Source organism: Alosa sapidissima, chromosome 18 (genome assembly GCF_018492685.1).
Source record: "Alosa sapidissima isolate fAloSap1 chromosome 18, fAloSap1.pri, whole genome shotgun sequence".
In the NCBI taxonomy this organism is placed as follows: domain Eukaryota; kingdom Metazoa; phylum Chordata; class Actinopteri; order Clupeiformes; family Clupeidae; genus Alosa; species Alosa sapidissima.
In genome coordinates this window covers 8457830-8475759 of record NC_055974.1, presented here as the reverse complement: position 1 = coordinate 8475759, position 17930 = coordinate 8457830, and the positions used below count along the sequence as shown (strand labels likewise).

Sequence of the window (17930 nt, the reverse complement as noted above, 5' to 3'; positions counted from 1 at the left end):
CAATTCTACAAGGTAATCACAGACCACAGACTCTTCCATTGGTTTCCATTTACAGATTTATTTATCTATGTACACAACATTTTGGTGGAAACAGTGATCTCAGATCAGTTTTCTATCTAAAAAAAAGAGAACTTTACTGGGAACAACTTTCGACATTTCACACACCTCATACATCATCTTTGCGGTGAGTCACAATCATTTTGTGAGGGGAGGGGGGGGGGTCACCTACTCAGGCCGTTAAACTTTACCTTAGAACTACATGGCTTTGAAAATCTTACTGATTAGTGTCAGGCAATGATTGTGTCCATAGCACCCGTGTTGGCTATCAGGACATTTGTTTGCAGCATTTGTTTGGTTTGTGAAGGAAAGTAATTGGTGTGCAATCAGGCACCGTAGTCAGCACTTTCAGTACCCTGTGGCTCACCTTGTCCACCCAACTTAAGGTGATTATCTAGCATGTGAGGTTTCACAGTGACACAGTAAATCTAACCAGGTGTACATAAGAGACAGAGAGGAAAAAAAACATTAAACTCCCAAAAACAGTGGGTACTCATCACAAGATGGATACAATGCAAATGAAAATAATCAGATTAAGGGGTGGATAAGAGTTGATCTAAAAGACTACGGCATGAAGAGTAACTCATCTGTCACAACAATCTCTTGCTAGTCATTGGCAAAGTGTGACTGAACACATGGCCATTCTCCGATGTGAGCAGTTTTTACATAGTACGTGATCTCGGAGTATAAGCACAAGACACAATTTCAATCCAACAAAAACCCAGTGACCCTGATAATGATAACCATACACCTTTGCACCAACAATATCAGCCAGCACAAGAAACCTTCGACCTGTGACTGACTCCGTTAATTTCGAAGATGTCAACCCAGCCGTCATAGCTTTTGCGCCTTGACGAGGATGTTCTAAATCTGGTTGATATTGGTGTCATTTAGAAAATAGCAGTGTGAGTGCTTCAGAGGTGTCCTCAATAGAGGACAGCATTTCTCTCAATCTACTTGACTCAGTTTGGATATGCCCTTCTCATGACTGAAGCCGGACTTGTCTCTCTTTAGAATTCATTATACACAGTGTTGCAGAACAGTAGGGCCACCGATGGCAGAGTGAGGGGGGCCTGCCTGACAACAGAGGGCAGCGGACTGGCAGTATGGAACTACTGAGTAGCATTGAGTTAAGGGCGTAGCTGTCTCTGAGTCAGGTCAGGCGGTCTGACTAGTGATTTTCTCTTTAGCATCATATTGTACAACCACCTACAGTAGAACTACATCCATCACAAACTACCCAATATGCTTATACAAATTGTCTTAATATGTATCTTTAATACTTTTTATTCTATCAGCTTAATAAGTCTAATAAAAAGTATAAACCTTCTAAACGTATAATTTACTGTATATATATTTTTCATATACTGTGTTGAATAAACATATTGCTTTGCATAGAAATTGCACTGATGTACGTGTGCCATATTGCACATTTAGTCGTTTTATGTGGAGCTGTCTGCTCCCAATATCAGTTGCAGATGTCTAGCCATGTTGGAGTAGTTTCCCCTACACTGCACTTATGAGTTTGCTTTGGCAGGAGTTGCTATCTGGACAAGGTGTTCCTATCTTGTAACCTTGTTTCAGGGAAATTGTTTCTTCACTTGCTGACTAGTGTGCAATTAATCTTTACCCTCGGCTGAATTGAATATCACAACCGAACCATTCAATACCATTCCAAATGTTTTGTCTTTTCGATCATCTTCCAATAGCAATAATAATAATAAAACTAATACTTAAGTACAGATTGTATCATCATAATTAAGGCAATTAAAAGAGCTGGAACTCCTTTTGCACCACAAAGAGATTGGGGAGGTACCTCACCTCACCTCAAGAGTCCCTGAAGCATAGAAAGTCGAGTCCAGAGTTGACAATGGATAAAAAAAGAAAACAATGACTGAAAATGACAACATAATATTAACAGCAATAAAAGTAATAATAAATTCACATGACAAAACAATTATCACAATTATAAAAAAAAAAAAAAACATTTTGGGAATCATGGTTGTTGGCATTGAAAAATGCCTATACTGTTCTTGGTGTATTGGTGCTGTTGATCACAAATGCTTAATAACACTAGAACTGAAGGATCTTTGGGAGAGCACTATTATAAAGCAGTAAGAAAAAAATCAAGTCAAAGCTGCAATGTAGTGAGGATGCCTTGAAATCGGAGTGTGCAGGGAGTGTGTGAATAACAGGATGAGTGTGGAAGCGATGCAGAGGCAAGGAAAGGGTGAAGTAGATGAGATGCTCTGTGTGTGTGTGTGTGTGTGTGTGTGTGTGTGTGTGTGTGTGTCTGTGTGTGTGTGTGTATGTGTGTGTCTGTGTGTGTGTGTGTGTCTGTGTGTGTGTGTGTGTGTGTGTGTGTGTAAATGTGAGGACCTGACTGTCACATTCAGAGCTACTAGAGGGTGTTGGGGAGCAGGGACCACTGAGAGGTAGTGTATTCAATGAGAAGATCAGCTGGTTAGTGTCCAGCTCTTCCCCACACCCCCCAAAAAACGAGACCCTCAGTCCTCTTTACCGGTCCCTCCCCATCTGTGTGTCAATCACGGGTGTCGATTCAGTGTTAAAAAGACAAGTGTACTACTGGCGGTGCTTTGCAGTGTTGTAGGTGAACGAGTGAATGAACAGAACGGCGGCTGGCCATTTAGCAGTCGGACTTCTGCGTTTCTCCATCCTCCCCGGACAGAGGCGACTTCTCCTCCTTCAGCTCGACCCCCGCGTCGTCGTCTTTGTGGTCCTCCGCAGGGTAGACCACCAAGCAGAACTTCTGCCCGACGTACGTCATCTTACCTGTGGAAACGGCAAAAAGGTCAGTACAGGAAAGTGAGAGTAACCATCAAAAAAGATCAAATGCTATATAAAATACAAATAAATGATGTATAAATGTCATATAAAATGTAAATATACATATAAAATGCTGTTGTCAGCATGAGCCTTTTATGATGAATAAAGAGAGAGAGATGCATTTGCAGTGATTCTGACTGAAGCAAAAGGCCAAGATGGCCGACATACCAACTAAGGAGTTGAAGCACTGTGGCTTGTTGTCCCAGTACACGCCCAGGAAGTAGACGGGGACGCCGGTGAGCATGATGGCCAGGCCGATGCCACAGACCACAGGCTCCGAGTACAGCGAGAAGATGAGCAGGAAGGCCCAGAACAGCAGGTAGATCACTGGCCAGATCAGGCTGATCTGTAGGGGGGACGACACATCACAGCAAGTGATGAATACAGGTCAACACCCAACGGTGCCTAACATTCTTGCCATGTATTTTTCTGTATTCTATATATATATGCATTTTGCATAAGCATACAATGCAATAGATCAAAAACGTTCTTCATCCTAATATCACATATGACACATTATGAGTGACTATATGAAGTACCTGTGTAGTATCTAGTTTTGTATGTAATAATGTTTTATGTCCAAAGCTCACCTTGATTGGTCGGTGTATGTCTGGCTCTTTGAAGCGCAGGACGATCTGGCCAGCAACTGTGACCCCGTAGAAGAGGTAGTTGATAAAGCCCACGTAGTTAATGAGAGTGTACATGTCACTGGTGCACAGCATGAGCAGAGTGGACAGGCACTGTGGAGGAGGAGGAGGAGGAGGAGGAGGAGGAGGAGACATTACGGTCAGATGGGTATGGCCCAAACCACTATAGAGATACAAGGCACCCAGTACTGGAGCAGGGACGAGCGCAGTGCCATAATGGGACATGTTTTACCAGTTTATGGGTATGATGAAATGTTCTGGGGGGAATAGATGTTAAACTTCCACTTCTCACAAAGATAATGTATCAAGTCAATCAGATTTAGACATTTTGCAATCAACTGGGTAACATCAAAGGCTTACAGTAAATATAGATGTGAATTCTCAAGTAAGAGCGGTATCTTAGATACCAGCTAAGACCATTTTGTAATTAAACCATCTTAGTATTGAATTTTCCTGCCTACACTGCCTTAGACACACTTGAAAATTGAGAAAAGTGAGCGCAGTTGTGAGTGAGGTTGATGTGATTTGCTTACAGTGAATAGGAGAGCTGGGATGGGGGTGCAGCGTTTGACGTGGATCATGGCTAGCAGGCTGGGGAGGTGGCCCTCTCTTGCCCCCGCAAAGAACAACCTGCAGCGGGCACCAGGAAGACAAGCATGGGGTCACTGATGATGTCTCACAAGATTTAAAACACCGCGACAAACATGCAGTATATACTGTAGGAAGTAGGATGTAGGGATATGCAATCCAACCCAGACTGACATCTTCATAGATACAACTCAATGACAAAATGGGTGAAATCCATATTAATGGGGAGATACTGACAGAACAGCAGGATCAGATACAGGCAGCAGGTTCATACAAAGCTATTGTTGATGCATAGACACAAAGTCAGAAACACATGTGATGGCCAGGAGAGATGACTGACCGGGACGAGGTGAAGAGGGACCCGTTGACCCCTCCGAAGGTGGACAGAGCCACAGAGATGGGCATAATCCATGACATCACTCCCAGCAGCTTCTCTCCAAATGTCTAGGAGCGGGAGAGAGGGATCAGTTGAATACACACACACACACACACACACACACACACACACACCGGAATACATATATTCATACAAGTGCCATAATATGTACACAGACATGTATGTACACAGACACACAGAATAATACCAATATCAATACAATGCAGAGATGAGACTATTCAGAACATTCTTTTACTGCGTGCAGAGTATCTAATATCAGATGAAGTGCATAGCTAATGATCAGACTTACTGAAGTATTAACTGACTGTCCTAAGAATCAAAGGAGGGGAGACAAAAACATTTTATAAATGTCTATATTTGTACATAATACATATAAAAGTAAAATCCTTCTAGGCGAGTCAGGATGAGGCCTGATTCAGTGTATGGGTATGGCCACTCACCACAGCAACAGCGTTGGACGCCAAGAGTTCCTGTGGACTCATGGCGGTGACATAGGCGATGTTGGCAAAGACGTAAACAAACGTGACCAGAGGAATGGAGATGAAGATGGCACGAGGTAGGTTCCTGTTTCAACCAAAGGAAAGAACAACACTTCAAATACCTGGTGCGGTCCACAAAAGTTTGCACACCTGTCAACCCCAGGAGATGCTCTTGTAATCTAAATATTGAATTCTGTGAGAGGAATGTAGCTATAAATGTCCACACCTCTCTTGACTGAAAAAAGATCTTGTGCGTGTACACTGAAAAAGAATCATTGTACAAATAATGTCTGTTATCACAGTGCAACGTGCTATGTGGCTACACGAGGAGATGCTAGTGCTTCTGGCTTTGTGTTTTGTTTACTTCAGTGTGGTGTTTACTTCAGGAAGTGTTCTGGCCCGTGTGCCTTTTTTCTCTATTTGTCCCAAGGCTGCATTCCTGAATATGAGTTAAGCCTAAGCCAAAACCAGACCTAATGTGTTTTGTCTGTGCGTAGACTTTATGTGGTTTACCCGTGGCAGTCGTAAACATTTGTGTTTGTCTCTCCCAAGGGACCACATCTCTCCCCGAGCTCTGTTTGTCTCTTATCGTGCTCTGCCCTGTGTGGTGCTCTGAACTGATGTACACTGTATAGCGGAGAGCAGATGGTCACTTACACATATGGGTCAACCAGCTCCTCAGTCACGTAGTTGAGGAAGTTCCAGCCCCCATAGGCGAAGGAGCCCTGTAAGAACGCGAGGGCGATCAAGCCCACATCGTACTCCTGGAAAGGCTCGAAGGCATGGGCCGGTTCCAGCCAGTAATACTCTCCTACAGAGACCAAGAGGGAAACAGTGGGAACAGTCATTTCTTAATCACTGTGAGAACTTTTTTTTTGTTCATGAATGACCTATATGCATTGTCTATAATGTAATTGTCTTTGTTGTGCTTTTGTCTGTAATGCATAATGCAGTCTGTCCGTCTGGCCAAAGATGCGGATCACAACTCTCTCTTACCTCTCATATTCTCACCCCATCTCTCTCTCTCTCTCTCTCTCTCTCTCTCTCTCTCTCACTTTCTCTGTCTCCCCCCTTTCTCTTATTCTCCAACCCAGGGCACCATCTCCTCTCTGCATTCCAGCTCTCTAATGACTAGCCCCCCTACACATGACTGAGCTGGTCAGCCGGTGGGATTTAGCACGAGCGTCGCGCCAGACCCCCACCCCCACCCCCGCCTCCCGGTGTGGTCTCTGAGTGTCTCACTAATGATCACAGACGCCACTATCGGGGCCCCGCGAAACAACAGGCCCTCAATGGGCTTATTATTTCTAGCCCACTGGGACGCGCCGCTGAGAAAGCTGAAAGCTGGTAGTGGGCTTGGGTTTTTTTTTTTTTTGTTCTGGGTGGCTTTGAACCCAGTCACTCCTGTTCTGCAAAGTTCTGTGCTCTGAGTCGTTCCTAACATGAAGAGAACTCTTTATCATGGGCTGAGGTCCGAGCGTGCACACACACACACACACACACACACACACACAAACACACAAACACACACACATACACACACACAAAGAAAGACACACACACACAGAGACACACAGGTGTGTAGACTGACAGGTGGCACTTACCCTTGCAGATCTGCACGATGCCCATGATGATGATGAGTGCCAGGGCGAGGAGCTTCCCTGCGGTGAACATGTCCTGGACGCGCGTCGCCCAGCGCACGCTGGCGCAGTTCACCCATGTCAGCAACACTGGAGAGAGAGAGAGAGAGAGGGTCATCAAACGCTGGCCTACAGTTCTGATAAGATGTGTCACTGTACATGAGCACCTTGGAGAGAGAACATGGGTTTTGAATGGCTGGTTACATGTACGTATAAGTGTTCCACTGCTGGAGTCTTAGAAGATGCTATTCATTATAAAACCAGGCTGTGGAACAGAAACAAAATCAACCTCAAATAAAAAAACAGATATTGGACAGATGATTGAGTAGCCCAAGTGATACAGAAATATGGAAATAACAAGTGCAAATGAAACATTATATCATTGAGAAATAGACATGCATTCAAATGTGATGGGTTTTTTTGGGAGGGTTTTACTCTTGAAACGTGTTTCAACAGCAGCATGATGGGTGTGTCTGGTCGTCCAACACAGGTCAAGCTGTCTGGAGGGACTTTGATCTCGCTGTTGCAACTATCTCTCACTTCTCAAAGTTATGCCCTTTCATGGTCTGTCTGTCTCTCTGGTTCTGCCAAGATGCAGTGACTTTCTTTTATACTCCTCTCAGCAACCCCAAAAAAAGACTTCAGGAAAAAAAGCTATTAGACCAGAGTAGGCCCACTTTTTTTCATAATGCAATTGTAGTCTCTGTGAGAAATTACTCAAATCTTTACTGACTTTGTGCTTGTTGTTTTTTCCAACCGCACATCCAGACCTAGGGTTGTTGTTGGTTGTTTTTTCAGGTGAGGAAACAAGGGAACAATCTCTTCTGCCAAAGAACCCTCAAGTGAATCATCAGCGGAACAGCTATTGCGCAAGCCTGCTTTCTGTCAAGTGGTCACTTGCTGAGTATGTGTCTTCTGTGTGAGGGGCCTGAGGGCATGTGAGTATTTTAATCTGGACCACTTCTAATAAGACCACAGTTGCAGATTTAGTAGTGGCTGCCTCAGGCGATTTCGATGAAGTACGCGCCATGTGTGCTGACCACTTCATCCATGTGAAACCACAACATACTTTGTCACTTAATTATATGGCTGACAAAGCTAATGGAATTTCTGAATAAGATGCACATAAAGCTGGATTGTATTGAGTCATCGGCTAAAAAGAGAGAATAGGCCTACTGAATTTCTGATATTCATGACAGCACACTTTATGCAGATTAGCCTATAGCCTAGGCCTACTATTTCTATTACAACTCTACCTCTTTAATTCAGCTGTCTTGTTGAAGTTTCCCCATGTGTGTTTAGTTTCAAGGTAATACTTTTTCTGCTTGGGACAGGCCCATTTGGGAAACATTGGTATCGAGATCATCAGTCAACTGGAATGCAAGAGTTTTAAACAAATCTGTGCAGCATGCTAATGATGCTAACCGGATTTAATAGTAATTTAGCTAGTCGTCTTCTATGCGCCCTGGCTTTCATGATTGTAAATATTTTATTTGGATTATGCATGCCGAGTGGCGCGCGTCCATTGAGCGAAGGAGAGCGAGAGAGAGCGGTGCAAGGAGAGGGGGTTTACTTCTATACTGTTTGGGAAAGTTGCATGCAGTCTACAATGAAAGCAAGGAGAGGTACAAAATTATGTTTTATTTATTTACTTTTGGACAATGTAGGCTACCGGTAAGTAAGGCGGGAGATGCGTGTTGTTTATGCGGCTGCGTAGCTGCAAAGCGCTGCTAGAAAGGGCGTGTGTCACGATTCTGCCTTTTCACATCGCGACACAGGTTCGTGGATGAGTTTCGCGATTTCGGTTTCGAATCGCTATCAGCCCTAACAAATGCTCTTTTAGAGAAATAAGAAACCATAAATTAATGTGTCTAGAAAAGCAGGTTGAGCAGAATTTTGTCTAACTTGCTCATGTGATTGTACGAGCCTACACTTGAAGCCCAATTACCCAAATTCCCAAGTAGTTGCTGTTGGCTATTTTCATACTTTAATCATCAGATTGAACTAACCCAGCCCTTAACATGCTGCAAATGCACACACCTAGAGTGCACACATGTATTCTTAGTTACTCTCACTTAGTTGCTCCTTTTTTATCTACTGGTAGGCCTACTGATTGGGTGGATTTCTTGGTGTGTGAGGAAAGGGAAGCAGATAAACGTTTTGTGATGCAGAACCTAGATTTCCTTTCATGTATGATGCAGAATGGGCTTGTTATGTGCACTCACAATAGCTCACTACGCCAGTACAGGAACATACACATTTCCTCTCTCTCTTGCCCCCTATATGGTCATGTGCAGAGCACCCCATAAAAGACAGATGGAGAAAATAAGAAGGGAGAGCTGGAGAATAGACAGCATAAGACTTTGTCTTGACCTTTCACCCAGTTCTATCAGATTAGCAAAACACAGAAACAAAAAACAAAACACCTAACAAAAACAAAAACTCTTCCACTCACCTAAAAAAAACCCTCACAATCTGCCTGACAACATCTATCCAATGATATATCATTGTTTTTCTCAGCAAAGACCAATCAGAAGTGTTCTTAGGGCCGTTCAAATAACTTGATGGTAGACAGTTTGAAAACAGTACAGTGTTGCCTCAGCTTGTTCAAATCTGGGGCAGGCCTCACAGTCCTGACTGCAAGCGCTAAAGTAGTTTAACCCCAAGGAGTAAACAACTTACAATGGGTGCTGGGAAGGCGTGTTGTCAATGGCTGCGTATTTATCAACCTTTCAAAAAGGGGGTGATGGATGTTGCACTGAAACCGAGGGTCTTCGCACCCTCCTCCCACCCCTGTCTCTCTGTCTCTCTGTCTCTGTCTGCACACATCATGTAATATTTGGGACGTGCATGTGAAGGTCGTAAGGAGGCCAGGCCTTGGCCCTTTTTCGACGCCAGGCAAAGACATCCGCCCATTCGTCTTCATACTCAACTCTTTCCCATGCCTTTCTTCTCCTCCTCCTCCTCTTCCTCTCTAAGCATCCTCTCACAAGCTCCCCGTTCTGTTCTGTTTTTATTTTTGGTACCCCCCATGATACCTCTCTCCCCCTTTTCTCACTCTGTCGCAACTCTGTTGTGGTCACACCATCCTGTGGCAGACAATGTAGCACAACAACAGGCTACTATTCGAATCAATGTCTGGAATGTGTAAGGTGACAGCAACTGAGTAGCTTTCACATAGGTGTCCCACTAGATACATGCAAGGAGGACACTCTAGTCTGGCGCAACCTGAATGGGGTATTCTTGTGGACGATGTTCAGGTTCTGCCATTTCCCCCAGTCCATGTTTGTCCACCTGGCCTCCCCCACCCACCCCACCCCACCCTTACCCTACACTCTGTTCCCACAGATACTATCCACCTTTCCCATGCTCCAACGTTCCGTCCGTATCTCCCCAACCCCTTCCATGTTTTTGAACACTGATACTTTGTTTTCCCCCATCTCCCTCTCCCTCCCTCCCTCTCTCCACAGGTACTCACACAGGCAGACTGCTGCCAGCAGACGCAGGCCGTTCTCCGGAGGGAAACAGGTGGGGAAGAGGGGCTGCAGCACGTAGTTAGAGAAGGTGAGGGCGATGACTGCCTGGTTGGTGGGGTAGATGACCAGCACGGCGATCCACAACCTCAGGAATCTGGACAAATCACGGAAGTGGAATTAGCGCGATGCTAGGTATATTTGCATCCATGAAGTTAGCACACACACCCATTCATACACATGCACACATGGAAATACACATTTACATTTATTCATTTACATCTACCAGTGCCATCTGTATGGAAATATGTCATTACATTGCATTACATTTCATTACAAATAGGTTTGTAGGTGAGTGGTTTGTAAGGCTTTTACTATAGTCCCACGGTTGTCAAACTGGGGTACGCGTACCCCCAGGGGTACGTGGACTGATTTCAGGGGGTATGCGAAAAAAGATGTGTCATATGCCTTTTCAAACGTTTTCTCTATCCCACGTTGGTAACTTAACTTCCGCATTTGCACTGCACATTAAAAACTTATTTTCTCCGCATTAACAAAATATTCGAGAGTGGAGACAGAGAGGGTAAAACAGCGTTTCTCAAACTGTGGGTCGCGGAGACATGCCAGGTGGGGCGCGAACTGATGTGAAAAACAGAAGTTTTTTTAATTTATTTTTTTATCTTTAGCCTAGGCCCAGGTAGCACCCGATGCGCAATGGACGCACTGTGTTATTCATAGGGAAGCACTCGTGTCAAGGCAGCTTAGTTAGTCCCGACCTGAATGAGAATTTGAACGAGGTTGTGAGAGTGGTGAATTTCATCAAGACCCGGCCCTTAAAAGCGTGTCTATTCTCCGCACTTTGAGAGGAGATGGGAGCTGACCAAAAGGCTTCACAGCGAGGCAAGGTGGCTTTCCCGAGGTAAAGCGCTGTCGCGTGTTTGAGCTCCGAGTCGCCTCTTCTTGGAGGAAGAGCGCATGTTTGAATCTGCAAGCACGTTCACTAATGAACATTTCTTGACGAAGCTGGCCTATCTTAGCGATATATTTGGAAAGCTCAATGAGTTAAATCTCCAGTTACAAGGCAAAGACAAGCACCTAGCAGATAAGATCACTGCATTCAACAAGACGATTGTGTGTGAGATTAGGTGCAGATCTATTTAAAATCATTATATTCAGCACATTTGTAGGCCTATCATATGTTGACTATTGATGAGATTTGTATCATATGTTTATGATCCTATTCACTATTCTCGACAAAATTGATAAAAATAAATATTAATAAAACAATTAAAAAAAAACTTGTTAACAATTGGTGGTGTTGGGGGTACTCCGGAAGATCATAATGTCTCAGGTGGTACATGCCTGTTAAAAGTTTGGAACCCCTGTCCTATAATGCACTTTACTTATATATCCAATCACAGCAGTAATATGCATTGGAATCCAATGATCCTCTTGCATTCAGTATGGCCCCGTGACACAAATACTCCACAGCCAAAGGTGATGGAGTTCTTCCGCTTTTTCAAAGAGTGTTATTGGAGTTCACTGTCAAATTAGTGCGCATTTGTGGAAAACACAGCAGGACTTTTAACGTCGGTGCAGGCTTTTCATTCTAAGACTCTCAACGAGCTGGCCAGGGCATTCTCCTTATGCTTCACTACGTCCACCTCGTTAGCTTTCCTGCCCCTAAGAGGTTATACCTCGTGGCCGTCCACGAGTTGGCCTCTGACTTTTTCCGCATTCAGAGGGAATTCCTCTACCTCTATTTTCACAAAAACAAACACTAAAACATCCATCCCACGGTGAAGTCAACCAAAGTGCAAACAGTCATCTGAGGACAACATGTACACACACTCTCCCTCTTCCACTGCTGCCTTGTAAAACTAGCTCTCAAACTCCAGCAGGTTATGTCTATTTTATGAAGCAGTCACAGCATGTCTCGTTCACCTTGGCCACTTTCCCACTCCCAGGCCGAGCTCTAACACAGTGTGTTGTGTCTGGAGTAAAAGGCAACCCAAGGCTCTGCGCTTATTTGGTGCTAGAGTCTGTTGCGTGGCCACACACATTCAGAGGTGTTGCATGGTCTCTGCTTGCCAGACTGAAACGCACTCCAAAAGAAGAAGAGAAAATAGACCCCCGTTTTCTACAATAAAATAACAGGAAGTGTTGTTCTGCTTCTGCAGCCATGCTACCCAATGCACTCTTCCATATCAAGACTGACAACTCTACTTTTAATGTCTGGTGGGTGTTTTCTTTCAAACCCTATCCAGCCAGCGACTTACCCGGCCAGGCCCCCGAAGATGTCCTTGACGTAAGAGTAGTCACCTCCAGACTTGGGGATGGTGACGCCCAGCTCGGCGTAGCAGAGTGCGCCAATGGCAGTGATGATGCCAGTGACAATCCAAACGATCAGAGCCAAGCCCACTGAGCTGGCGTTCTCCAGAACCCCCTTGGGGCTCACGAAGATCCCTGATCCGATAATGTTACCTGGAGGCGGGCGACAGAAGAGAGGGTTAAGAGCTGGAGCTATCAGGAGAACTTAAGTAGAAGAACTTTTCAAAGTTGGGTGAAAAAAACAAAACAAACAACACTGAAAACTTGTCTGAAAATTTACCAAAATAATGGTTAGTGGATTTTGAACAAGAATAATAGGGGAAATGGCTGATTCTGCATATTCACTACCACTGTAAATATTCCAAAGTTCTCATGCTACACAATTGCTGAGATTACAGTGGATAACAGTTTAGGGAAGAGATAAAGGACAGGAAGGATGAAGCAGACAGGCACAAGAGTACACTGGAGTTAAGGGGAGACAGAATCTGCTGAGTCAGCCCTGAAAGTGGGTGAGCATGGTGAAAGGGAACAGGGTGACTGAGTGCATCAACCAATGGGAAAAACCCACAGGGGTCAGGGGCTGGATTATAAATCATAATAATGCACCGATGACCTACATAAGCGTCCCGACGTCTGTCTGGTCAGATTTAACACACACCGACAGAGACAGAGAGAGAGCGAGAGAGAAAGAAAGAGAGAAGTCGAGAGAGAGTCATTTCCACTTGAAAAGATCCATGTGTATCTTTGTGCTGATTCAGGTGACTTTGCTTTGCTTGACTTTAAGTGGCCCCCTATAAGAGATTGCACTGAGTCTGGATCAAAGGTGGAGGAGCCTCACCACCAGATTTTTGCTATGTGTTTGCTCGACAACCACACTTGAACAACTCCCCTCCCAAACACACACACACACACTCCCAACCCCACCACCCCCGAGTAGCCATGAAACTATACAACTAAACAACTGGGGCAAAGGTTGGGTGTTTGAAGCCGACTAGGCAGATTCCATACGGCCCTTGGACTACAGAGGCCTCAGTCACTGTAAAGAGGTTAAAGGTCGTCATTCCTGGGTGCGGAGCGACCATGTGAAATATGTGGATCATGAGGGAGGGGAGTGGCGGAGATCGAGGCCCTCTTGGTGCCACCCTCCACAAGGGGGCCCACCTCTAACTTACTGACTGACAACCACCAGTGGAGATGAAAACACGTGTACATGGACATGGATATGTTCCTCAAGCACCATGAGGGAATGATCTACATGTGTTCTCCCTCCTCTACGGTTGACTCGCATGTGTGTCTACCATCTCTTAATTTACAGCTGGGATTCATTACACTGGCCACAGTTTGCATAACTGGGCACTGGAAACTCTCTGTAATGTCCCTGCATTTGACCATTTATTGTGTTTTGAAATGTCCTGTTGGTGCGTTTTGTTTAGACAAACCCCATGCTAAATCTCTCCCTGCAAAAGCCTCAAGTCACTTGTCTTAAAGCCTTCCAAATGCACCAATGTGCTGTTGCGTAACATTTTATAGTTGCAGGAATTGTGTTTCGTACTGTGCGGCTGGGTGAGCCCTATGAGAGAGAGACTGGTGTGGACTGGTTTGGTCTTGAGCTTGAAATCAAAGTGCAGACTCATTGGATCAGATCAGACGGCCACAGGGCTACGCCGAGACCACAACTGAAGCGCAAATCAACAGTTTTTGCGAACGTATGTGTTGCTACCATGTCTGGTGTGGCAGGTTTCTCATGGAAGCTAATTGTTGCAGCAGATGCTCCACGAACAGAGTGCTTCAGTCACATGCCTGCTGTAGCCTCCCTGTAAGATCAGCAGAAGTTTGGCCCAGTTCTGACCAGTGGCCTTCTGGACATCACTCGGCAATGTCAAAACAAGGTCTGGTGTGCTGACTCATGAAGAACACAGTGGACACATGGTTGTTGGTTTCCTGCCATTTTTTCAACCGAACTTCCTTTTTGCTACTTAACGACTGACAACAGGGGCAACATTTCTTTCTGACACTTCCACAATAAATCAGGCTTCTTCTAACTCGACTGGAAAAGACTCAGAGCCCCCCCCCCCCCAACCCCACTTAATCCCGCAACGCCCCAGTATTGATCTTGCTTTATCGACCCCACTTCTCTCTAAGAGGCCTGTGAATTATACCCGGTGTTCTCACAATCAGAGCACGTGGGGGACAGCTAGAACTTTCATCTTCCTCTGAACATAGACCTGCCTCTGACAGTGGGATCCATCAGGCCCACAAAGCGTGCAGGGTTAATAACAGCACACTGCACACTGCACACTGATGGATTTTGATAACTATAAGCATTAACTAATTGCATTTGCAAGGGGGACTTAATATGGCAGACCCATAACAGAGGATCTGCACTCTGCATGTTATTTTCAGGATTAATCAATATCACATGCTGTGGTTACAAACATGGGCACAGAAAAAGCTCAAAGGGAACCTCCTGGTAGTGTACAAGCAAAAACCTGGTTGCCAAGGTTGCCGTTATCAAGATTTGCCAATACTGCAGTATCAAGCAGGGATTGAATAGGCTATAAATGCCACGAGCAAAGCCCATAGCAGCTAGCTGAGCTCAAAGTCCTATGGTGCTTTAGCGCAGATTTGCAAGCGACAGGGGAAAGTGGAGTGGCATGTGGCTAGTCATTTCCTCAAAAGCCCAGCTGAGCAGAGACGCATTAAATATGTGAGCTTAGCGCCGTGCCCCCAGTTAGACTCAAATCCCACTACTGAGTGCTGCGGCGGTACGGGCCCGGAGAAGCCTGCCTGTGCTTGGCCGCGCGCCGAGAAACCCATGGAGGCGGCACCATCAGCAGGTTTTTTGAGGCTAATGGGCTCCAAGTAACCAGGGGCAGGCTGGCGTCAGGAATGGCCAAGCCGGGAGTCTTCAAATCCTTCGCCGCCTGAGCCCTCATGACTCCATTGCTTTGATTAGTGTTAGCGCTACATCGCCTTCCCCTTTAATTCTCCGCCAGAATGCACCATCACTGAAGCTATGGGCAGATATTCTACCACCACCCCCACACCCCCACTAACCCCCAACACACACACACACACACACACACACACACACACAAACACACTACCACCACCAGCATCACAGTCCAAAACTTCATTCTTTAGAGAAAATTCCAAAAGCCGAGTAATGACCTCACCAGGCACTCTCCTGTCACCTCTACTGGCCAATCAGAGATGTTAAAAACCCACGTGGACAAAGAGCACAGGCTGCAAAGACTGCAGCCAGCAAACAGAGCCAACAAATGGCATTATATGGGCAAAGGTTTGGAGATTTGAAGGGGCAAGGCAGATAGGAGGACGATTGTGTTTGACTGCTCTTCCATGGCTTCTGAGAAAGCCCACCCGAGCGCACTCTGAACAAAGGCTAGTCGTGATGATGGGCCGTGGCAGTCATCTGATAAGACCATTCACGTGAATGAGTGACCAGATCAAGGCCGCTTATCACTCAGGTGACTCACATGTTGGCTTGGAGTCTGTATAACAAACTGAGCACCACTATTTAAGTCAATTAACATGTCATGTTAGTATATAGAAAATTGCTATAATCAGTGAGTCAATATTAAAAGTGAGTGTGAATAGATTTACAATAGATTTATTGCACCTTCTGCTGCCACCCATGTGGTTAGGGACTAGGGAGGGTGACGCATTACACACAGGCTGTCAAAGAAGTGACACCTGCAGCCCATTGTCGATGCCACACCATGCACCATGCAGGCTACCATGTAGGCCTATGTCTTTATTTCCATGGTAACTCTCTCTATAGCATTCAAGGTCAAAGAATCTCCCTCTCACATGGACTAGAAGTCATATTCAACAAGGCTTCAGTTACCAAATATGGTAGCCTAATGTAAACAAAATCGGATCAACACATTTACATCTAGCACTTTACATTACATTACATTTAGCAGACACTTCTTGACCAAAGTGACTTACATATGTCAGCTATATTACAAGGGATCACATTGTCCCCGGAGCAACTTGGGGTTAAGTGCCTTGCTCAAGGGCACAACGGTGGAAGCCGGGAATTGAACTGACAACTTTCAGGCTACTGCACGCTAGCCCAGCTCCTTAACCACTACACTACCACCGCCCTAATTGCAACACAAATATTAATTAGAACATTTAAATGGGCTCTCCTCGCATGTTTGCTTTTTTATATTATATATACAATAAAGTAGAACTATTGTGAAATAGGCTTAAAGTGATAGACTGGAGTAATTAAGATTAAGGGACACAGTTTTCGCTTGGTGCCAAAGGATATTATATCAGTTAGAAAGATAAAGAAAAGAACATTGGCTGCAACATGTTGATATCACGACAGTGTACAACATCATGTCTCGGAACTTACCTACGATAATGCCACAGGCACTAACGAGCCCGATCTCCTTCTTCAGGGCCACTGCGCCACCGGAGTCCTTCCCGCTGTCTGACTGCGCGTCTCCTGACGCCGAAGCCGCGCTCCCGCGTTGCCTTGGTCCATCACTCATCGTGCTGATGGAGTTGTTGAATCCTTACGACAGCTGGGTTACTGTAGTGGCTGGTACGCTTCAGTGTCGGGACGCAGTGCCTGCAGCTTTGGTTAGGTAGCACTGATGATGTTTGAGTAGCCTATATTCTGTGCTACTGTCACAATGGTTTGGTGTCTATATATAGGCTACTCGTGTAGCAACGAAACACTCGAATTGGCTATTGATATAAAAACTCAGTTCGGAGAAAAATGAAAATCCTACTTTATGACAGCAGCATCACGATAGCACTCACCGAACACGGAATTTAAGACTAAGAGAACGGTATGAACAAAAATAGCCTCGTAGCTAGATTGAAACTAACAAAGCACCTTTACATTAATAAGAGACCAGCTCGACATTTCCGTTTCCAAAATACACTAAGGCAATTAACACCTTATAGCCTGTTTTCCGACTTGTGCAAAAAGAAACACAAAGAAAAAGTACCATGCAATATCATACAGTGCAGTTGCTCCTGTGTAGCCTATGTCCTTTGATATCTTCCTTATTTCTGACACCGGTCTCCAAATCAAACAGTTCAAATTGTATCTCTCCCCTTTGTTGTCAAGTATTATTGTTCTTCTTTGTTCCAAGTGAGGCGCCGAAAGTCACCAGCATCCTCCTCAAACAAACAAAAACGACTTGGATAAAATAGCATTCGTTGGACCGTAGGCTACCGGTAGTGTCTTTGGCGTCTTGAGTCGTATCCGATTGATTTTGGGGATTTATTTATCCGATATGTCTACACCCCTATACAGTAGCGCCTCCCCTATTTTCCGTCCCCTCCTCAACGTCAACCCCCATCTCCCCAACACAGCTGAGGACTTGTTTTCGTGCGTTACCCTCCCCCAGTGCAAAGACGGACCTATTAGTGCCCTACCCACACCCATTGAAGATGTGTTTTGTGATTACATTAACACAATCAAC

The 17930-nt window shown here is 45.1% G+C and overlaps 1 protein-coding gene across 1 annotated transcript; it reads right to left on the bottom strand.

Annotated features, from left to right (window-relative positions):
• Nucleotides 1-38: 38 nt before the first annotated feature.
• Nucleotides 39-17725, bottom strand: slc7a8a (solute carrier family 7 member 8a). Its single transcript, XM_042069123.1, has 11 exons — nt 16847-17725; nt 12408-12612; nt 10134-10285; nt 6620-6745; nt 5673-5826; nt 4977-5100; nt 4480-4583; nt 4085-4181; nt 3495-3644; nt 3073-3250; nt 39-2850 (listed from the first exon to the last, which is right to left on the bottom strand). The coding sequence occupies exons 1-11, from the start codon at nt 16983-16985 to the stop codon at nt 2705-2707; spliced, it is 1575 nt and encodes a 524-aa protein (XP_041925057.1). The 5' UTR covers nt 16986-17725; the 3' UTR covers nt 39-2704.
• Nucleotides 17726-17930: the final 205 nt, after the last annotated feature.

Excerpts from the sequence above, each read along its gene's own strand:
- slc7a8a (XM_042069123.1), bottom strand. The coding sequence starts at position 16,985 with ATGAGTGATGGACCAAGGCAACGCGGGAGCGCGGCTTCGGCGTCAGGA. Across the intron at positions 12,613-16,846 it reads TGCCTGTGGCATTATCGTAG|GTAACATTATCGGATCAGGG; the intron begins GTAAGTTCCGAG and ends GCCCGCCTCCAG. Across the intron at positions 3,251-3,494 it reads ACATACACCGACCAATCAAG|ATCAGCCTGATCTGGCCAGT; the intron begins GTGAGCTTTGGA and ends TCCCCCCTACAG.